The sequence below is a fragment of the Didymosphaeria variabile genome (genome assembly GCF_027946475.1).
Source record: "Didymosphaeria variabile strain IMI 356815 chromosome Unknown scaffold_1, whole genome shotgun sequence".
NCBI classification, from domain to species: Eukaryota; Fungi; Ascomycota; class Dothideomycetes; order Pleosporales; family Didymosphaeriaceae; genus Didymosphaeria; species Didymosphaeria variabile.
Window position 1 is genome coordinate 1469565 of NW_026611620.1, and position 22566 is coordinate 1492130.

A 22566-nucleotide genomic window follows, 5' to 3' on the forward strand; every position below is an offset into this window, starting at 1 on the left:
TCCCCCCACCACCCGCTGCCGCTGCGTTGATTAATGCCTCATGCGTGCAGCCCAACAATGCCCATTACTCGGCCGTGAACACGTCCGCACGGCCGCGCGCGCCCGCTCAGGCCAGAATGGTACCATCTGCATGTCTCTTTACCATGATGTCGCGGAAGTCATGTACGACGACGTCACTGGAACCTTAGGTCCCCAATAGCTTCCGCAGCCGTAGGCTAGACCCCACCAAACGCACCGGACTGGCCTGCGAAGACGTGCTACAAGGGGGTATCCTCGCCCAATGCTTGGCAGAACGTCGATGGCGCGTCCAGATCGCAAGACAATCCGGACTCTGTTCTCCGATTTGTTGAATAATATCCGATTGTTATTGCTGCTTCAATGTCTTGTCCTTGAAAAATTTCCTCCTACCCCCCCACCGACTCCATCTACGCATGAATCGCCTGCTGAACATGCGGATATACAGCGACCATCTGGTGGTACAGATCTGGGTGATCCCTCATCAGTACCTCCGGGTCCCAAGCCATCGCAACAAAGATTGTGTCCAGGCCGCTGCTTAGCGGCGTCGTGAAGATCTGACAGATTTGCAGTCCGATGACAAACGCAAATGCAACAACGACCGGCGTGTATGTGCCCGTACTGTTGTAGGCTGGGGACGTGAAGAGCAGATATAGATACGCAAGCAGCGCACACGAGTAGGCGACAAAGAAGGCACCCATGCTCAGGACCGGTCCGATGAGGCATTCGTTCACGAGCGCGTCGATTCCGCGGTCCTTGATCATTCTGCGCCATGTCAACCGAGGAACTTTGAGGAGACAGGAGTACACTTACTTCCAAGTATCCTTCGCTGCTGCGACATAGGACTTGCCATACAATGCAATGTACGAGAATGCGTAGCGGTTCAAGAACTGCACGGCCCAGTCCAGAAGGCCGATCAAGCACTGCAAGCAGCAGAACACAATGGTACCGACAATGTTACCGTCCTGCGATGCGCTCTGTTGTGCAGCCGAGCAAATTTGCCTGAGGAGTTGTATAATAGCCACAATAAGACTTCCCAGACTGATGCTGCCGAAGCTGTATGTAAGGGACCGTTTGAGCGCGCCGCGGGTAGCTCCCTTGGGAAAGTTGTTGTTTCCCATGAAGTACCAAGAGCCATAGACACCTGATATCGTGACGTGAATAGTGTTTTTGAGCCACCTAAGTGCGATTAGTCAAATCATTTCCCACCTTACATAGATGATCACCTACTCTGATATCCAGTACATCGCAAACGTGACGAAGACGACCAGGCCGATCACCTTGGCCGAGCTGCAGCCTCCAGCGCCCGTGTTGCACGCTGGGTTCCTGCCAGGTTCATATTTCACATAGACAGCGACCAAGGTCACCGAATACCACGCGCCAAACGCGGCGGCGAGGATCCCTCCGATTAGGGACACGATATAGACATGTCCGAATTTCTTGGACACATCGATGGTCGTTTGGAGCATTAGGACCGAGAAAGGTATGCGCGGAATCCAGCTGATGAAGCAGAAGACGTAAAAAACGGAGAAGAGAAGAAAGACGATACCGCCGGACCAGTACTTGCGCGAGAGCATATAGATGGCGGTGACGAAACCGAAGACGATGTTTAGGATGCCCGTAATCCCTGCCTCACATCAGTGCATGGATCTCATATAGCCCTGGTTGCGCCTTACAGATGAATTGTTTGGTAAACGCGCGCGCGCACCACATATAGGCATAGCTGAGTATCATGGCCTGCCGATCGCATAAGTATAGGCGCCAAAACTGCGCGCTCCAGATAGGCTCACCATGACCAGAACGAACGCAAACAGGATGATCGTGTTGCTGTCCAACCCAAACGTATTCTTGCTCCCGTAGATTCCTCCATTGAAGTCAATTGTCTCCGAATACCCGTGAAGCACGATGCCCGAGACCGCCGCGTACCCTAGAAAGACAGCGATGAGCTGCGCACGTTAGTGACACCCATGAAAAAGAGTACGCGCACATACCAAAAGGCCAGCCCAGATGTCATTGAACTTGGGCTTTTCAACCTTGAACGCCTGATCGAAATTTGGCTTCTCTCCTCCCCATTGCTGTCCATTCGGTGGTGGGGGTCCGGAAGGCGGCCCATACTTTGCATTGTCACCGTACTGCGGCGGCTGTTGTGGGTAGTTCGCCGGTTGTTGCATCTGATAGTTGTTGTTTTGCTGGGACGCGCCATTGTAGTAGTCGGCGGCCTCGCCTCGTTGAGCCATGATTGCGCGGTTGCCTGCGCAGCGCAGAACAAGAAGAGATAAAGGCTAGAGAGTAGTCGCAGTCGCAGTCGCAAGCAAGGTGTCGAGGAAGCAAGGCGGACGGGGTGTGACAAATGAGCGGCTGTTTTTAAGTGGATCCCGATCTAGACGTCACCGGTGCAGGACGATGCTAGCCTTGCGATTGGTGCTCCGCTTGCTGATCACCCGCGTCTGCGGGCTTGCTCCAGCATGTGATTCGTTGTTTTCGGACAGAGGAGAAGGGCGCGAAGATCGACTGATAGATGCTGCGAGGAGGTGGACAACACATTCCAGACGTACAATTGATTGAGCGGGGTGAGACGTTTTCGTGGCGCATCGCTGTGGCACGTCAACAGCTGCTCGGCGTGGGCTGCCCCTGCTCCTGGCTTGGACGTCAGTGCTTCCGTGCCGAAAGCCGTCTTGAATGCCGTGCATACTTTATCCAACTTTGAGCAACTATTATGCTCCATGTGCACAAAGCATGCAGAACGGAGGATAGCCATGGTGACCTGGTGGACACACTGAAGGACGAACGAAACGTCGCGAGACATCATATGTGAACTAGCCATGCTCAGAAAGCCGCTTCCCTTGTCAGGAACGCATTGGACGAGCGCCAGCACATCAACAGCGCTAGTGGGCAACGCGCTGCCCTACCGAAATTGAAGCATCCATGAACCTTAGAAAGCGCTCTCCAACATGATAATGCTATCCAAGTCACGAAATCTTTACCGCGATTCAGACCGACTATCTACCATCGCTTCCGTGAGACCCTAGATATCTCGAGTCAACGCGATGACCGCACAACTCAGAACGTGTATGGGTCGTCGACTTGCCGACTGTTGATTATCAGGACTCCAGGCGATCATATAGACATTTAGACGCTGTGTTCTAAAGGATTTGGTGCGTGGAAAGACATACCTAGAACGCATCAATTTGTTTCATAAATTTGGTCCCTTCCAGCGGCTTCATGAATGACCACGACAACATGAGGAGTGCCTGTACCGCCCCCAGAGATCCTCGGTCCCTGACGCGGATAAAAGCTTCGACTTGCAGGAACCTCCACCAGTCGCCAAAGCCTTAACAGCAAAAGCACCCAAGGCGAAGCCGGAGATGCCAAAGCCGCTTAGGACAAAACCAGCATCGTTCAGACCGCCGGCGCTAGAGTCACTCGTGCCAGGGTATCTTCGATAAGGCCACAGAAAGAGGAGAAGAGGAAGGAGGATATAGCTGGCTTTGAACACGTCGTTCTATCATGGGACTTGGGGAGGTGGCTTTCTTACTGAAGGTGCTGAGGCTGAGCGGTATCTAAACCACAGAAGGGAAAGAGGGCAGTTGAAGGCTGAGGGGCGATGGTAGAAGTCTGTTGAAGAAATTGCTACCCGCGTGTTGCGATCACTCAAAGCATTTCGCGTCTGTGTATTACGCTACGATTTAGGCTTGTAAAGCGCCAAAGAGTTTGAGCCTCGCTCAGAAGGTTATGTGTACTTTCCGTATTGCGGTCAAAGTCAACGTTGTACCCATGTTGAAGGTGGTTGCTTCGCTCGGGCAGATTACTTCTATCAACCAAAGCACGCAGCTGTCGATTCGACCACATTATTCCAAAGAAGTCTAAGGCTATATGGCGAAGTCCTATATGCTACGATGAATAGGGTGGAACTTTTGCGTGATGTCGTTTTTGGCATGGCTTGCTCTTGAAGCGTCGCTTTCACGTTCGTGCTATAACGCAAGGTCCTATACCCCAGGTTTGAGGAGGAGGCTCTGCGCATATCGTTCGTGATATAAGTGCATTGATCAATGTCTGGATCTTAGTTGTGGGTCCTTTAGGTCGCTTAGTCTAGATGTCCTGCCGCAAAGGTCGATCACCATTTGGCTAACCTAGAGCTTGAATCTCCAGACACAGCGTTGGAAGTGATAGATAATTTGGCGCAAGCTCATCGTTGCCATGCAATGGGAGGGGAAACGTCGCCGATGGTTGAGGCCACACCAGTGGGCGAGTACAATCCTTCTCGAAAGACTGATCATCTGATATGCAGGTGTTGCGAGTTTCAAACGTTCCCTTGTTAGACGAACTCAATGTTCTTAGGGACGTGCGTGGCCGATTGAGCCGTTAAAGTCCGTGCACGGTGTGGGTTCGCGACTGCCCCCTTCGCTCGCTTCCTCAAACAGACCACGTTCACGGCAACATCCCGAGGTCTTTCCTCTGTCACTCTACTCCGCAAGCATTTTCATCGCATCCGTATTCGTAATTTCAATCGATCGTGGCTTGGCTCAAGGACGCAACGGTACCGCAGATTCCCATTCGATCTTAAGGAGAATTGTATGCGCAAAGAAGATCCACCTTGGCATGTGCCGGGTTCCCACATGCCGAACGAGAGGTGATAGTGAATCCTCCCGTCAAACCCCCTGGCTCACAAGCTTGTAACGATTCGAGAATCGGCGGGTGGACAAGCCGCTTGACTTGGACGCTATTGTCATGGCGTACACTCCTATCCCCGCGTGTGACAGAAAGCTCCGACCGCGCACGTGCGTCCACGTGGACCTCGGGACTTACTGTGTACACCAGGGTTTCAACAGCCAGGGCTTGCTTCGCGGCATCGTTGTCACTGGCAAATGATCATTCCATCTCGTCCATATTTGGCACCACGAAAAGAATCATTCTAGAAAGGAACCGATCCGAAGGGAAATGGCCGCAAAGGACACTTGACTAGTGAACCAGACTTTGCGAGATGAGTGCGCTGATGATCGTAGTCTTTTGAAATTGTAGAAAAGGTCATCTAGAAACGACCGGCCAAGAATACCGTATCAGGGCTTGATCGGCATCCAGACCAGAATCGGCAAACTAAAAAGGTAGCGAGTGCGTTTGCGGACGGCTTTCACTCACGCGTTGCCCAGAGCGTGGTACATGAGCGGCAGCCCTATCGAAGCTGAGTCTGGCATTACCTCGGACATCCTGCCTACAACGTTGGGCAACAGCGGGCCTTTCCCCCACCAAACTTTAATCGCTTTGCGACTAAATCTCAATTGGTTCAACCACTCTTTATCGACAAGGAGCAACCGAGAAATGGTTGTGATGCACGAAAGATTGTTCCTAGCATCCCCACCTCGGGCGCTTGAATACCGCCGCCTGCGTGTCAGGTTCGGCGACCCGTCTTTTACTGAATGTCCCGAGCAAATCGCACGCTTCCCCTGTTCATTGATCATCCTCCCCACGAAGTCATGGTCTCGTCTCAAAAGCGCTAGGATCATTTTTTTGGATTTGCATGGAAAAAGAAAGTTTGACCCACAGGCACATGCGTGACACAAGCCATTCCCAGGTCAATCAGCAATGCGGATTTTAAGGTATTCCCGTCCCTTCTAGATGCAGCTTGGCCGTGCTCGTCCTTCCTCCATCACCCTTCATCGTTTCCAAGAGTGTTTGCCAGGCAGCAACGACCGTGCAGTATGGCCGACGTCGTTGGCCTGAAGACGCATGCCCACCTCTTCCGCCGGGGTGGAGGACTCGCACCGCCGTCAGATGTTGTTTTGTCTTGGCCGGCACCAAACTACATCGATCCGGAAACACATGGTGATGCTGGGCCTATCTTTGTGATCTTATTCCTGGCGCTGTCCATTTTAACGTACCTCGCGCGGATGTGGGCAAGGGTGGTAGTGTCGAAGAACGCGGGCCTTGACGATTGGATCATGACGGCCGCAATCATGCCATTGATCGGAGCAGCTATCGCAGTGATACTTGGTCAGTGGCTCGTCTTGGCTGGGGTTCGGTCTGACTTACGTTTCTATAGGATGTCGGACATATGGTTTCCAATGGCATGCATGGGATCAGACCTCGGAAACACTAGTATCTTCCAGGAAGGCGAGTATGCACTTTTCGAAACAGAATATACAACCGCTGACTTGACTAGAGCATCTTGGTCATCGAGGTCTTGTATCTGTTGACTACAAGTCTGATCAAAATATCCATCCTCTGCTTTTATAAACGGATGACGAACGGGTCGATATCCAAGACTTTCGTATACTGGGTCTGGTGCTCGATCGTTTTCGTTATCGCATACTTCTTTACTTTCACATTCGTAGTCATCTTCTCGTGCTCGCCTGTCGAGGGATACTGGCACTACTTCGACATCTCCTGGAGACTCACGCATGAACTCAAGTGCCATAACGAAGGCGCTCAGATTGTCACTGTAGTTGTCATCAGCACATTGCAAGACTTCTTCCTATGCACACTGCCAATCGTGCTTATCTGGAACCTTCAGATTTCGAAGAGACAAAAGGCTGGACTTTGCGGAATCTTCGGCTTGGGTCTTTTGTAAGTACCCTTTCGACGTGATCTTGCAAACAGTGTACTGCGTTTTTCCTAACCCATACTAGGACTTGTGTATGTGGTGTCATGCGAGCCTACTACGCTGTTTACGTTTACTATTACACATACGACATCACCTGGTACGCATGGTACGGTTGGATTTGGACAGCTCTCGAGGCACAGCTTGGCGTCATGTGTGCTTGTGCGCCTGCTCTCAAGGGTTTCTTCAAGAAATACTTCAGCCTCAACAGTACCCGCAGTGGCGCATACGGTTATGGTACACGGCACCCAAAGTCAAGCGGAGGTAGGATACCTGGATACGGCAAGTTTAGTCCTGAGAACTCGCTCGTCACCTCCAACGTCGAAGGAAGCAAATGGGAGCCGGTCCTTGTCCCCATGAATCGCATCAAAGTCAGCACAACCACGAATATCGTAGAAGACAGGGACGAAAGAGTAAGCATAGGGAGCAATTCGAGCACAAAGAATTTGACGGCGCTTCCGTCGACTGCATTACCCTTACCTGTACACAACGACGAGAGATTATCAAATCCCTCGATCTGGAACGGAAATCGCACAGTCATCACAGCCTATCGGCACGACAAAGAACTTGATATCGAGAAGCATGCGCACGATGCTTGAATAGGCTGGAGCTACTCATACATGAAATAATTTACAAGAAGAATGCACGATGGTATCAAGATCGATCGAACTACTTCCTCGGACCACTCGATAACGCAAGACCATCACCCAGCCCAAACATGAGTCCGGTTCCAGCAGAGAAGTCGCCGGCGTAATGTTCCTTTCCGAACGCAACCTTTTCCACCTGCTGCAGCAGGTCTTCTGGGGTGCTTTTTGATGGTACGAAAACAAGACCTGCATCAACGGCGGGCTTCTCTGTCCCAACGTACTTCCCCTCCGCATCTTTCGCATAATGCTTCAGATACCACTCTCGTGGCATCTTGCGCACGATGACGGAATGCGTTACGACTTTGCGATCTTTCGACCACAGTTTCTTCCAGTTGATGTTTTCGGCGCTGTGGACCATTGGTACGGAGATGGTCTCTTGAGGATCACCGGTGCTGAGACTCGCCATGTCTGCGGTGACGTTTTCGACCAGGGAACGCTGGTTTGCAGTGGGCGGGCCGGTGTAGAGAGGCGGTGGGGCGCTGACGCTCGGTTAGCACCAGTGTTTAGAGAGTCATTGGGGCCGACCCGGGCTCGGATGACTTACTCTGCCTCGGCATACGTGGAGCTTTCGGCTCGGGCTTCTTGCTCTTTGGACAGGGCCATGGTGGTTATTTGAGGTCGCGAGGTACTTGAGATGTTGGCGTGTGAAAACGAAAATGTGATAGTATGCAGAAACTAGTAGACTCTTGATAACGAGATATGCACTGCGGTCCGCAGGGCGTTGGCGATATTTAACTAGTTGCGCAAAGGGCGCAGCCTCGTCTCCGGTGTAGCGAATGTGGCGCAGAGGTACGCCTAGTGCTGGGCATGTGTACACTTGTGCTCTCTTAGCAGCGCCACTGCTTCAGATTCAGTTCAGATGTCACTCCTATGCCCTAGAGAGCAGTTGTAAAATATCAGGATTCCCAGCCAAGTCATCTTTTGGCAAGCTGTATCGTAAGTTGACAACAGCTCCGCCCACGAGTGACCATACCCCTCTCGGCTTCTCATTAATCACCACCAGATTCTGTAGACATCGCGGCCCGTCGTACCGAAGCTGAATAGTCACGGCTAGTAGCGCAAGAGCTATGAATCAAGGTGTCTTTCTAGCGTAGGTGTAGTTCCCAATGGATGAACCGTCAACACGTAATCAGACTTGCCTCTTTTGGTTGACCGCGGCTGTTTCCCCGCATCTAGACATGACCGTGGAAGTGGCGGATCTTGCGGCTCTAGAGGCTCCAATGATCCCTCTGTTCAAAAGACTGCGTATGCACACACAGTGAGCACTGCATTATACCCAGCGAGTCATCGTCCTTCCATCTGGTAAACCAATTCAGCCAACAAAATCTACTGGCCTCCCACCATGCCACAAATATTGAAACTCGCATCCGCACAAAGCCGGACCCTCTCAACCACATCAGAAACGCTTCAGGCCCTTGAAAGAACGACTAGACAGGCCGCAGAGAAGGGCGTTGACATCATTCTCTTCCCGGAAGCCTACCTAGGCGGCTATCCACGCACCTGCACCTTCGGAAACGCCGTAGGCGGCCGCACATCTCAAGGCCGCGACCAATTCCTCAATTATTTCCACGCCGCCGTCGATCTAGGCGACACCCCCTCCGGTGCCGGATACGACTGGTTAGAGCGACGTCTTGAGCTGCCAAAGGGCAAGAAGTACCGCGGTGATGGCACTCGAGAAGAGCTCGAGCGCATCGCAAGTGAGACGGGTGTGTTCATCGTCACGGGACTTGTTGAGCGCTGTGCTGGAACGCTGTATTGTGGTGCGCTGTATGTGTGTCCTAAGGCGGGTGCGTTGGGCAAGAGGAGGAAGGTCATGCCTACGGGAAGTGAGCGGATGATTTGGGGACAGGGGAGTCCGAGTACGCTGAGAGCTGTTACGACGGAAATAAAGGGCGTAAAGCTAACCATGGCGGCTGCAATCTGCTGGGAAAACTACATGCCGCTTCTGAGACAGAGTCTGTATAGTCAGAATGTGAATTTGTGGTTCGCACCGACGGCGGATGCGAGGGATAGCTGGGCGAGCTTGATGAGGACGATTGGGATCGAGGGGAGGTGCGTGGTTGTTAGTGCGAATCAATGCGTTAAGAAGAGTCAGCTGCCGGAGTGGATTATTGGAGAGACCGCGACCAAGGCAACGGAGGGCCAGGTCAGCGATGCCGAACTTGCAACAGCAGAGCCTGGTCACAACAGATCCCGGAGAAGAAGCACCATCACAGTCACCGAAGACAAGCATGAGATATGCTGGCCCATTGCCGAAGAGAAGTCAAACGGTGGCAAGTCCCTGCCAAACGGCGATAGCTCAGCCATTGAAGATGAACCTCAAACAGCTATCCGGACTGCAATGCCCAAAAGTAAATTTTCGCAGTCTACAACATATTCCACAGCTCAGGCTCAGGCAGACCCGAATGTCGACGACTTCGTGTCTCGTGGTGGCTCCTGCATCATCTCACCGTTCGGCGAGATCCTTTCGGGGCCATTGTGGGAGACCGAAGATGAGATGCTCATCCAGGAAGTTGATTTCGAAGACTGTGAAAGAGGGCGCTTAGACCTAGATGTGGCAGGAAGTTATGGAAGATTGGATAGTTTCCACTTGGCGGTGGATGGCTTGGATCTGAACCCGCCGCCATCGTAGATGCCGCATAGATGTGATATATACAAACTCGCCTCTTACATAGTATTCTATCTGCGACCTTGCAGATAGGGTGGCTATTGATAATCAAGTGAATACCTGATGAAGAGACTTAGAATGGTACTGAGCTTGAACAGGCCGGTACGGTGCGTTTGATGCATTCAAATGGTGTGGGACCATATTCGGATATTTATCACGACCAAAGCTGAGCCTAAAGGTGGACTGACGAGCTAGATATTGGCACAATCTGTAGGTTCGTACCGTGCGGGTTCCTAAAACCGGAACTTTTTGTCAAATCAATCCAACAATATGCCGGGCAATTTTACATCATTTGATTGCGACGCTAGACTTTTTCTCCCCTTGGGTGTGTATCCCACCAAGTAGCTCCTATCCAAAACTCTTATACTACCGAAACACGTCAAGATTATAATACATAAGCGTCAACGATAGGAGAACCCAGAATACAGCCGTAAATTTCGAGCACTCTCACGAAGAAGAGCGGCAAAGGTCCGAAATCTGGACGTGGCTGACTTACTCCTACAGACAGCGTGAAGGACCTCGCTTCGAACTAGTCTTGCCTTGCTAAAAGTCACTCGCTCTCTCGAGACGTGATAGAGCTCTCATCATCAGATGAGACATGATGCAGCCGTTTTGTGTTCCAAAGTACCAGCGAGTCCAACGTACTCCGCTCCTGTCGCTTCTTTAACATGTTTTTAATGCACCATGGGATCACGGCCGTAAACTGGTACTTCAAGTGTACTGCAACAGGAATGTCGACTACAGGGCTATCAGTAAGAGTAGTACATCATTGTAGTACTTTGACTTACAAATACTGTCGAGCTTTTCCAATCGCTCCTGCTTCGTCTCATAGACGAAAACGAAGATCAGAATGTACGCTATTACATTGAGACCACTAAACAGGTCAGCTATCATTCGTCTATAGAGATAGAGTGAAGCCACGAACGCAAACAACTCAAACAATCCCAAAGGTCCAAGACTGTCTTGGAGAAAAGGGATGAACAAACTGAGGATGCCGGCACCGAAGAGGTTGATGAAGACTGCCAATGACATGCCGGCTTCTATGAATTGGTTAGCTGATAGGTTCCTGAAGCAATGAATAACAGGATTTCCTTGCCTCGATTGACTGTGGGAAATACCTCCGCAGAGTAAGTGAAAGGCACTACGCCTAAACCTGCAATCACATTAGCCAACTGCACAATGCAGATGAGGACTGTCATGACTTCATCTTACCTGGTGGATAGAAGGCCGTGAACAAGAAAATGAGGGAAAACAAGCTTCCAAGGTAAGCTGGCGTCTCGGGCTTAAGCCAAAAGCAGAATCCTCCGGCAAAAAGACATAGACCCAGAACGGGAGTGGAGAAGAGACATAAGGTCCGGCGACCCCACCGATCGATCGTCATGAATGCAGGAACGGCCATGCTATAGTATATCAGCTCGGGTCAAACGGCAATTGCGAGGTTGGCAAGTCATACAGCATGCCAATCATCCACGATCCCCATCCCAACCAGAGCCCGTTCCTGTTACTGTTCTTGACTGATTCAGGGTTGCTTGAATCGGGAGCTGGAAGTATAGTCCCCGAGTAAAAGCCAATCACATTGATCCCACACAACTGTTGGCTGATCATGACGACCGCAGCTGCCGTAGTCGCCCTCCGTATGCGTGGTACTTTAAAGAGGTTCGCAAGTCGTTTAAAATAAGTGCTGACATGCTCGTTCACCATGGACTTGCGTGACAGTGGCGCTTTGCTCAGATTTTGCGTGGTTGAAGAGAGCTCAGCATCAGCGGAAGATGGAAAGAGCTCGTTGATCAGCTCATCGGCTCTCTCACCACCATACCATCTGATCTTCGTAAGCTCATTCTGAACGTGGATAATGAACAGCTCTCGTGCTGCCTGAACATCAGTATGATTGAGGCGTCTTAATGATTCAAATGCTCTTTTCCACTTTCTTCGCTTTATGAGGAACCTTGGTGATTCTGCGTACTAGTTAGTGGCAGTAAAACTGAGGCGCCATTGGCGTGGACGGGCATTCGAACCGGGGCAAATGTAAATCATAAAGAGCAATGGGATCGCTGGAATTGCCGCAACGGCTAGTTGTAGTCTCCAATTCAGTTTTTCGATATCAAAAAGTGCCAGATTAAATGAGCTTCCCCTGCAAGTAGGTGAGTACGGGCCAAGCACTCGAAACAACGAGGAATCTTGTCACTCACAGGACGCCGCCGATGGCAACGGATAACTGCCAATTCATAACGACACCCCCTGCCATATGTTAACTCATACCTGATTTACTAGAACAGCAAAGTATGTTCCCGAAACGTTCCTCGATATCGTTGGAAAACGTACCTCGAATGTTCGTTGGGGCAGTCTCGGCCGCGTATATAGGCACTGCGAACCAATCAGCCCGAAATTCCCTACGTATACCAGGAAAAGCTCACCAACAGCAGCTTTACAGCCCATGCCGATTCCGAGTAAGAGTCTGCAGGCTAACATCTGAGACCAGTTCTGGCTCACAGCAGCGCCGACCATAGGGAGGAGAGAAAATATTCCGGAGAAGAATATCACCGAGCGTCGTCCCATAAGGTGCTCGTTGAGTGGATCGCTAAGCCACGTTCCTCTGGTGTCACTAGTCAGCGGCGGATAAAAGTTGAATATGAGGGCGGATCCCTTACACAAGGCCTGCAAAGAGGAAAGAACAAGCGTTGATGAAGCCAAAAAGCCATAGGTCGCGATTTCTTTCAAGATCAAGGCCAAGTTCAGGCGGCCAGAATTGATTGGCTGCACTCATGGATACTTGATCCCACCCTCTACAATAACCACAGGTTAGTAGCTGGACATGCAACAAGAAGGAGCCACGGACTGAGTGATGGCAGCTAAACTGCAGGATATGATGATAGTGCGGAGAGCATTTGGTACTCTGACAATTATCTTCCAGGCCCTGTTTTCCTCATACTCCCATTTCAGGGCTGCTCGATCCGTTTCAGAAAGCCCATCGACGTTGACATAATCGTCAGGATCCTCAGCAAGATAAGCACCGCGAAGAAGGAGGTCAGCGATGTCGTTGAGTTTAGTCATGGCCACGAAACGCTTGACAGCAGGCGCTATTTCGACATTACGTAGAGGATTGTCAATGTCTACGTACGTAGAGCGACGACGGTGGGTGGGCGTTTGTATGTTGTGAGTCGGTGCCGACCCTGCCACTGGCACTTCATTTTTGGTTTCGTAATTCAGATGCGGCGCCATATTGAAGGAAACAGATCATCAGAGGATGCAACTCTAGCCCAGATGCACAAGATTTCGGCGCGATATAAGAGAAGTGCCCGTCCGTATCCGGACCAGGCTGAGAGGCGGGATCGGCATGGGTGAAGTGATCAGAAGGCAACAGCATATTGCGGGGTCGGATATGCAAGACCATGGTCTGTGTGTGACTGTGTGATAACGGACGGTATCACAAAGCACCGGTCAAAGCTGCGTACATTACATGATCGGTGAGGTGAAGGTGCCGAGTGCACTGGGACCAGCATCGTTTGGCGAATTGTGGGCCCGTTAGCGCGCCGCCTCCGTCACTTTCCCTGAATGCGTTACGTGCGGGTATTATGAGCTAGCCCTATTGGTGCCCCATTGTTCACCCACACCTGTCGTTATGCAACCCAACATTGAGCCGTGCTGTCTGCCTCATTCTGTGCGCACATCAAGATACGATGCATAGCCCTTCAGCCCGCCCCTCCGCAGCGTGGTCTCGAGTCTGCTCGTCATCCTCCGGCCGCCACACCAGCCCACCTTTAACTTCAGTGATGCTAGCCTCGCCCATTCTCATCCTCCACCGGTGCTCAGTCTTCCATATGCATTCCGACGCTCCGATTGCTGCTCTTCATGTCGGGGCTCGAGATATTCGGAGCCGTCGGTGTAGCCGCAAGTCTCATCGAGCTGGCCAAGAAATGCTCAGCTCGCTTGGAAAAAGGCCGCAGGACATACCATGACCTCGCCGCTCTACAGAGAAGAGTCGATGTGCTCACTGAAACCATTAACAGTGTTTCCGACGTCCTTGAGGATATCCGTAAACAGTACCATGAACACGCCCCAACCACCGCCGAAACAGCTCTATGGCAACACATGGAATCGGTCTTGAAGATTTACCACAAAAACTTGGTCAAGCTCGATAGCCGACTCGAGGAGATACTTCATAAGAGGTCTAAGGCCCTTACAGCCATCCCAGCGGATATTACACGGCGGGCCGAAGACATGAGGACGTACATCCAGGCTTTGGACAGGCTCAAGCTGCTTTTCATCCTGTGAGTAGGACGGCAGTCTATAAAGCGTTTCAACCTAGTCTGACAACAATATTAGCATTTCTCAACGACAGTTGGCTGTGTCACAGAACTCCATGCATGCGGATCTTCGTGGCATGAGAGACTCTCAAGAGGACAAGATCAATGCCATTCTTCAAAACATCAAAGAAATCAACGATCGATTCACGCAGCAACAGCAGGCACGTTTCGGTCACACAGCATCTGTACCGTCGCAAGAGACTCTTATCGACAGCGACGATAAGCTCGATACTCTCAGCACCCACTTGAACAGCATAGTTATAGATGTTCAGGCTTCCTTTTCGAACCCTCAAAAGTACTCGGCTCGCTCTCTAGCCCATGAACATCTGCAAAGTGAGCCTTCGCCGACACACCCAGACCTCGACACAGAACATTCTCCCGATGGCTCGGTTCAAGACATTACGCATATTGAGCCGCTCCAAGAGCTTGCTCAGCGTTTCAAAATACAAGCTGAACTCGACCTTGAGCATGAAAACTACAAAGACGCCCGATGCTATCAACTCGAGTCGATCAAATGCTTCAAGGAACTTCATGACGTTTATAACGTTCCTTTCGAAACATACCATGAGATGCGGATGAAGTTGAAAAAGATCTACCAGGAGCTGGGTCGGTACGAAGATGCAAGACAGGTTCTGGAAGAGAATTATTCGCGGAGAGCACCCCTCGCGTATGAACCTGGCCTTGTCAGACAGAGCGTTGTATTAGAGGGTGGGGAGGACATGGTTCACGAAGCCGACTTCAGTCATGAGATGGCAGAGCTTCTACTGAAGCAATTTGACGACAGTAAAATCCCACCGGATACATCGTCAGACGGCCAAAATGTCTATTGGAACCGCCTCCGAGAAGCCGAGAAGCATGCCAAACGTGCCTTCCGAATCAGACGAGAGCTATACGGCATGCATGATGACAGTTGCAAGCAGACCGCATCTCTTCTTTTCGGTGTCTATAATAGATTCCGAGATAAGTCTATCTACGCTGAGACTTACAGGGATCTATACCTGTTGGACCACGGACACCGCCAAAATCCATTGCTCACAATTCCTTCAACAAGCAACTCGTCTATGTCTCGCTCCCTAGTTCCCAGCGTCCATTCAAGTCTGGCCGATGCCGTTCGAGACCACAACACTCATTTCGACGATGTGGTCGCTATAATGGGTAGAATGAGCTTGAAAGAGCTGGAAGAAACTAGTGGCGGGAAATCCGTGACAATGCTCGCGATGGACTGCAAGCATTGCAAGCAAGGAGAGAGGTGCGGCCTCATTGTCGACAAACTGCTTCGACTCGAGGTCAGCAGAGACGCGCTTCTCGTGTACGCCGTCAAGAAACAGAGGCTTGACTACTGTAGATTGATGCTAGACCATGGCGCCAACATTGATTGGCTTGATCCAAACCACTTCACGCCACTCATGCATGCCGTCAAGATCGACAGCGCAGCGGTGGTAAACTTCTTGCTCGTTGAGCACGCGGACGTTAACGTCGTAGGTGAAAGGGGCCTGACGGCCCTGCACATGGCAACGGGAACACGCAACGAACACATTGTTCAACGTCTCCTCGATGTTAATGGTGTACACATCGACGCGACGAATGCTTCCGGTTTAACCGCTCTGCATCACTGCGTCAAGCAAAACAACCTTGGTTGCGCCAAAAGACTTATCCGTGCAGGAGCGGACTGGAACATCAAGGATAAGAGTGGGCCAGGGCGGACGCCGCTTTGGATTGCGGTCAACGAAGACAAGTACACCTTCGTCAAGACGCTGTTGAAGTTGGGTGCCAGGATCAACATGGACGATGTGCCGCGGTCTGCATCGAGAGATATACGTAACCTGCTCGAGAAGTATCAGGCTCGCGACCCGGGATGAGATCGCGAAGCTTGATGCGGACAGTAGTCCTGCAAAAAGAAAACTCATGAAAAAGCTAGCTTATTGTTGGCCGACTCGCAAGACGACAGACATACTCGCACGATCGGAACGAGGTTTGAGACTGGAATCAAGAGTAGGCCCAAAAGCGCCGCAGTGCGACCATGACAAGGATCAGAGAAGCGCACTCTTTGGAGGGGAAGGCCAGCGACCAATGGTCTCTTCAACATAAGACCTATATGAAGTACTCTAGTGCAGTAGGGGCCATGCAGCGGACACTCCTCGCTTACCACGTTGCTATGTGAACGGTAGAATGATGAGCCCAGCGGACCCGAGTAGGCTGACGGAGACGTAGCGGCGTTCTTACACCGTAGACAATATAGATGTTGTAGCATGTACAGTCGAGAATAGCGAAGGTTTTCACTCTACCATAGGCGTCGTCGCAGAGCATAGTTTTGCCCTAACCTGAATTTTAACCCCTTTACCCACCAGCCGCACGATCACGCCGCGTTCTATCCTGCCTTTGCCTTCTCCTCCAATTTCTACCTCGCTGCAAGTATCAACTCTTCCCTCCTCTGAAAATTCGCATGAAATGAGTCGAGGTCGTTGCGGTTGACATCGCAAAAGAAGCTCAGTTTGCTACACAAGGTAATGACCCCGTGAAACCGTCCTAGATAGAGACGGAGGGTGCGACGGAAGGCGTACAGATGGCTTGCCCTTGGGAACATCGCCAGGGGGATGGAGATTCAACGAATGTTCTCAAAAATCAGGAATTTAAAAAGTAAACACCAAAGTAGAAGGTGTGAATGATGATATTACTCTACACCTCAAATAAACAATCTGAGGTATGATGTAGACGTGTAGGTAGGTGCGGGATGATAGCGTGGTGCCTGGCAATTGCAGCTTAATTAGGAGTATGTTTACTACTAAAGAATATGAAACAGACAGCTGCACTTGCCTTGATCTTCGCAAATATAGGTACATTCTGTGGCCACGAAGTGAAGCAGACCAATTACGTGCCCAAACGCCTACACCAATACAATACCACATCGTAGTCCTACATATGCATAACCCAATTACAAAACTTTGACCTTGCCCATACGTGGCCGTCGAATCCCCTCGAAGTTTACCACTTTCAACCTTCACTGGTGACATAAGCATCCATCTGCAACTCAGCGTTCACATTACACTTACCTATAGATACGTCCTGCCTGCGGGCGTGAGATCCCTTGCCTTTCGGCTATATGCCAGTAGACCCTGCGGCTCGACCTTCTCAGCCCCGCCTCTACGTAGAGCGTACGCGTACCATGTCTTGAAGGACTGCTTTTGAGACGAGGTCGGGTAGCGGATGCCTTTTGCACGGTGGGCTTGTAGGATCATGGTTTCGAGAGTGCGTGTTGTGGCAGACATGGTGGGTAAATAGGCTTTATGGTGGAGATGTGGAGGTTGGATCGGTGTGGTGTGATGTACTATGAATGAAAGCAGTCACGTGTATTCAGTTGTGGCGCTGGGGCTGTTGAGCGCGTAGTAGTATTGTGATCAAAATTGAGTGTTCAAGATCAGAAGATTGTTGTATGAAAGGGCAGCGCTGAAGCAGAGCTCTGCTTCTTATTATCGCACAACGGCCTGTCCCCATCCCCGCGGGTCTCCGCATACCAAGCGTATCTGCGCAGCCACGGACTGTTCTCAGCTGACAGTTGCTTTACCGTCCTAATGCCATTCGCCAGGCTTCTGCTTCCTTGTCTAGGCATGTCTGATGGGTAGGATTATGTGAAAACCATTGGCCTGGTATTGTAGTCAGAGAGGATGGCATATGCGAAAGGTGAGGAGAAATGATCCCGCGGGAAGCTAAAAGTGGTGCCGCGGGAAGGTAGCGGCACGGTTGAGTCGCGTGTGTATGCTGCTTCGAGGCGGGGGTATGCGAGTGGGAGTTGATTGGTTAGGGCTTACTTTGGCGTGAACTATGGCCTTTGTCGGTCCGATCCGATTGAGTATGTACGACGTTGATTGTTGTGTCCTTGAACGTAGCACGGCACGGGAGCGTATGGATTTTGCAGAAGGTTAGGACGGTCGAGCTGGCTACCAGTACGTTACTAGCAGTTCTACAAGGTTGGAAGGCAGGCGGACACCGAGGGTTTACTACCATAGGTACGATTTTATCTAGGATCTTGCAGCATACTACAATCATCGATCCGTGAGGAGATCGATCTCCCCCATCTTTACGAAAAATCGATGCATTGCACTTCGAAGGACTTAAGTACTTACATTCATATAGCACTTTGAGATCACACAGCTTCGAAGCATGGTTTTCTTAGGGACAGCTGAGAAGTCTCTTTCCAACGGCGGTAACATCAAAAATCACTCCGCTAGTATTGACCTTACGTAGCAACTCGGGTATTCTATCTGTATTTAGGTCTTTTCCTCCCAAGTCGAAAGTCATAGAACAAATTGCGGAAGAATGCTGAGGATACAGGAACGTGAAACCGAGCGATTTTTGTGGAGTGAACTGGGAAGATTTGTGAGGATTAAAATAGGAGGGGATTTTGGCTGGGAGTCTGGAGAGGGACCCGTATGGTAGTATTTAGTAGAAGTAGACAACTTCGATTTCGGCAATGTGCTGGCTGGCTTAACACTTAGCTACTGTACTATTTAGCGCAGTGTGAACGCAAGCCGCCAATTTTACGCTAGGCCCAGGTTGGCAACAGTGACCCGTTGACTTTAGGAACTCACGACTCTGCTTACAACAGTTTCAACCTTTCACGGAAGCCTGCATATTCTGTCTTGACATATACGACTGAAAGAATTACCTATGCAGACTTGTTAAAACGTATCTTCTCTTACGTTACAGGAGTCAAGATACCCGATATTGCCATTGAGTCCGAGATGAATCTCGAACATGTCCTATTCTGGAAAACGAAGACACCATCAGACAATGACTGGCGTCCAAGACCTGGATACGACAGCGCAAAGTCCGATATCGTCATTCCGCAACGGCCTGGGCTAGATCTTGCCGCTGCAATCGTGGACGCGGTGCCTTTTGTCTGTGGAGCTGGCGGTGTGGCGCATCTAAGTCAGTTGCACAATCTGGGCTGGACTGTTCCGGCATCCATCTTTCGCAACGCGAGGACATTATCAGCCCTACAATATACTGCATTCCTGTTACCGGCAACAGTCCTTGCCTGTCAGGCCGCGGGGCTCGAATACCGCAATTTCATTCCCCGCTGGAGTCACGATCGAGAAAGGAGACGAGGTGAAACGGAAGTCCGTCAGCACATAGCAATCGGATCAGCTGTTGGCCTTGGCATCTGGGCTGTGCGATTGTTCGCTCTCAGAATGGGACGCGGCTATCGCAGTCCACTGTTGGAAATAGTCGTGGGAGGAGGGCTCGCGGATCTCATGGATAGAGAGGACCGTAAAACGCATGGCTTATAATCAATAATTCAATGATGAGGGCACATACGGTATCACGAAGACATTGCTGCCATCACGCATGTGAAGTACACCAGCGTAATCGTGCCGGTCAAGTTCAGCATTGCACGGTAGGAAATGTTTTTAACACTATTGCTGTTAGGTTTCTTGTCACGTAGCAACGTAGATATTGGCAAGGTATGGAGCAAGTAATAGTTAATTGGATAGACGATTCGCTGTCTGAATATCTCAGACAGCTTCCGGTCCTGACAATTGCATTGTCTCGCGGAAGTGATCGTAGCACACTACCTGCTCAAAGAAAGTTGGTAAATCATCACAACACTCACCAATCACCGACAGCTCAAGACTACACAGGGACCCGTCATCACGCGCCTCTATTGTCTCGGCAGAAGGTGTCGCCCCAACTGCGGAAGTCCCACTCGCCTTAGAATCTTCACTGAGCGTCGAATCAATTTTGGCGCTCTCATCGGTTAGACAGGCTGACAGCTCGGCTACGTTGCTTATGGAATCGAAGTCTTGGAAGTCAAACGTTCGGGGGTGGATCGAAGGTGTGGGATAGAGGGTGTATGTCGTGGTCACTGTCGACGTCGAGCACCCGATCGGGCTGCCGCACACAAGTCCGACCAGGCTTCCGACCATGACAATTGGCCAAGGCAGATAGTTCCTCCGCCCAAGCGCAAAGCTTGTACAATTCCGCCCTCCGCAGCCGCCTGCTTCTAGCTCTTGTTTCTTGGATCTCGTCGTAACCTTATTTTCATGCAGCTCAGACCTCAACGCCTCGCGTGTCTTTAATGAGCTCGGTAATAAGGTGCTCGGTAACGCGGTTGAAGACCGAGACAGCACCGCTGTCGTCGTCGCTCCTACCGAACTCGCCACACTGTTCCTCTTCTCAACACCAACATGGTCCAGCTTTTTTCCGAACTTGCCCAGCACTTTATTCGCCTCATCCACCACTGTATCGGCATATATTTTCGCCTGGTCCTTTACGTTCTTGGCCAAGTCTTTTCCGTCGTCTAACCAAGCTCCTAACTTGGCGGCAACCTTGTCTTTGAAGGCGTCGATTGAGGCTAGTTTGTCCTTCAAGTCGCGCAGGTTGTCGTAAAGTGGGAGGAGTCTTATAATTGCGTAGACGATTGCGTAGATGAGGAAGGTGGAAAGGATAACGAGAACAAGATACAGAAAGGTAGTCTTGGGGTCTCCTCGGATTTTGGAGAAGGTGTTGTGCAGAAAAGAGGGGCTGAGGTTGGGTTTGGAGGCTCGGTAGGGCGTGTCGTGTAGGTATGGATGGTGTTGTGCTTGAGGGGTCCAAGTTGTGCGAGGCTCGGGTAAAACAGGTGGCGGTATTGGCGGCAAGTTCCGGTCATTATGATGGTCGAGATGCTCTCCAGGCGCGGGCGCGGTTTTCTCGTCGCTCAGGCCGACGTCGATGAACCTTCTGTGGTGAAGTGTGCCGAAGGAAGCCATGTGATCAGGGACCTCATGGACTTCTGTCGGATGGTTCTCATAGACTCCAGCGGCGTGACTTCGATCAGAGTACTCATTGAAGCGGGGTCCATACTCTCCTGGATTTGAGGCCCGACCGAAGCGCTGTTTCCCAGATAGTGAAGGATCATCAACCATAGGTGACATCGGAGGACTCGAACACAGCGCTTCACTGCGCCTGCGCGAGCGATTTTGGGTATGTTCCTTGAGGTAGTCCGGAGTGTGTCGTTCCTGTTGCCGAGCAGCTCGTTTCAGCTCTGCTTCTTTGAACTTTGGCGAAATGTCCTGCAATGGAGTTATCGTGCTTCCCTGGGTCATCTTGTTGAAACCTATGTTCTGTTTGTTGACGGACCCGCCGGCGGATTTGATCGTGTTTGGCTCTGGACAATCTATGTGGTTCATGCGTCGTGCGGTTCTTTCGATGTAGCTAACGGTCTCCTTGAAGTTTCCACGAAGGCTCCATGTAAAGGCCACGAGGAGACATTTATAGATTCCAGTGTTGCTGTGAGTGCTGTAGTCTATGAAGTGATACTGAACAATCTCTTCGCCAAATGTAAGACTCAATGGACCAAAATTTCATGATGAAGGACTGGGAAAATATCGAACTCAGCAAGGCTAGGATGCCACAGTGACTCAGCGCAACAGCGCAGCTAGGGCAACCACGCCCACGTCACATCCACCCTTCCCAATCCATGATCCGCCAACTTATCAAACATAGCAGGACTAACATCAATATCAGTGGGTTGACACCCAGTACCTATCTCTTGTTAGTCAAATGCCCTCAAGTCGATCTTAATCACAAAGAAAGACTCACAGCGATCCACAACAGTCACATCAATGCTAACCGTCTTCCCATCCTCCCTTGTCCGCTTAGCCCTAATCTTCTTCCCACAAAGCGGGTTCTGATTCGGGTCGCTGCCAGTCTGTACTGCGTCAAAGGTGAAATGTGATATAGAGACGATGGGGGAGTCGTCGTTGCTTTCGACGCCGCATGCGCCTAGCGCGGGGCTGTAGTATGTCAAGTCACCGGTGAAGGTTTGCGAATTATTAGGTAGCGGGAGATTCTGGTCCCTTCAAACACTCGAGTCAGCGACTGGGAAGAGTATTCGGATTGAGTATTGGCTCACTTGTGCTTCTTGCCCAGGCCAACTCCGAGGCCTACGGCGAGCGCAATGATTGCGAGTAATACAGCTGCAACGGCGAGAAGGAATGCGCGTCGTTTGAGGCCTATGTAGCGCTTGTATGGAGGCAGTACTCTGTCGAAGCGGTCGGCAACGGCCCAGCGCCTGGATGTCGATCCAAGGCGGAGTCCCTTCCTCCTCGTTGTACTTGCTTCCGGCACTTCCCAGTCTGGCGCGTTATATGCACTGTCTTGCGCTCCATGCGCAGGCCCCGGCACTTTCGATTCCTCCAGATTGGTGACCATTGCGGCGCGTGTATCGCGCAGTGAGTCGCGCGCGCTACGGTGAATTGTGTATATGTATAGCCGAATATTACGAACAAAACTTAGGGTATCACAAGAATTACAATCTATAGCATGGTGTAAGGAGCGGAAGCCTCAAGCAATACT

The 22566-nt window shown here is 51.0% G+C and overlaps 7 protein-coding genes across 7 annotated transcripts; 3 read left to right on the forward strand and 4 right to left on the reverse strand.

The window, feature by feature from the left end:
• Positions 1-425: 425 nt before the first annotated feature.
• PNS1 (pH nine-sensitive protein 1) lies at positions 426-2252 on the reverse strand (the record flags this gene model as incomplete). Its single annotated transcript, XM_056209296.1, has 6 exons — positions 426-780; positions 829-1194; positions 1246-1642; positions 1692-1752; positions 1806-1961; positions 2007-2252. The coding sequence occupies 6 exons, from the start codon at positions 2250-2252 to the stop codon at positions 426-428; spliced, it is 1581 nt and encodes a 526-aa protein (XP_056076118.1).
• Positions 2253-5711: 3459 nt separating this feature from the next.
• On the forward strand, positions 5712-7209 carry N0V89_000476 (uncharacterized protein; the record flags this gene model as incomplete). The annotated part of the gene is made up of 3 exons (XM_056209297.1): positions 5712-6003; positions 6345-6576; positions 6639-7209. The coding sequence occupies 3 exons, from the start codon at positions 5712-5714 to the stop codon at positions 7207-7209; spliced, it is 1095 nt and encodes a 364-aa protein (XP_056076119.1).
• Positions 7210-7279: 70 nt separating this feature from the next.
• On the reverse strand, positions 7280-7860 carry N0V89_000477 (uncharacterized protein; the record flags this gene model as incomplete). The annotated part of the gene is made up of 2 exons (XM_056209298.1): positions 7280-7736; positions 7802-7860. The coding sequence occupies 2 exons, from the start codon at positions 7858-7860 to the stop codon at positions 7280-7282; spliced, it is 516 nt and encodes a 171-aa protein (XP_056076120.1).
• A 739-nt stretch (positions 7861-8599) lies between these two features.
• Positions 8600-9889, forward strand: N0V89_000478 (uncharacterized protein; the record flags this gene model as incomplete). Its single annotated transcript, XM_056209299.1, has 1 exon — positions 8600-9889. One exon carries the CDS (start codon positions 8600-8602, stop codon positions 9887-9889), a length of 1290 nt encoding a protein of 429 aa, XP_056076121.1.
• A 586-nt stretch (positions 9890-10475) lies between these two features.
• Positions 10476-12361, reverse strand: N0V89_000479 (uncharacterized protein; the record flags this gene model as incomplete). The annotated part of the gene is made up of 8 exons (XM_056209300.1): positions 10476-10663; positions 10714-10799; positions 10851-10965; positions 11138-11325; positions 11379-11797; positions 12185-12192; positions 12248-12289; positions 12340-12361. The coding sequence occupies 8 exons, from the start codon at positions 12359-12361 to the stop codon at positions 10476-10478; spliced, it is 1068 nt and encodes a 355-aa protein (XP_056076122.1).
• Positions 12362-13774: 1413 nt separating this feature from the next.
• BCL3 (B-cell lymphoma 3 protein) lies at positions 13775-16088 on the forward strand (the record flags this gene model as incomplete). Its single annotated transcript, XM_056209301.1, has 2 exons — positions 13775-14193; positions 14249-16088. 2 exons carry the CDS (start codon positions 13775-13777, stop codon positions 16086-16088), a joined length of 2259 nt encoding a protein of 752 aa, XP_056076123.1.
• Positions 16089-20277: 4189 nt separating this feature from the next.
• Positions 20278-22422, reverse strand: N0V89_000481 (uncharacterized protein; the record flags this gene model as incomplete). The annotated part of the gene is made up of 3 exons (XM_056209302.1): positions 20278-20391; positions 20415-21498; positions 22124-22422. 3 exons carry the CDS (start codon positions 22420-22422, stop codon positions 20278-20280), a joined length of 1497 nt encoding a protein of 498 aa, XP_056076124.1.
• Between the last annotated feature and the right edge of the window lie 144 nt (positions 22423-22566).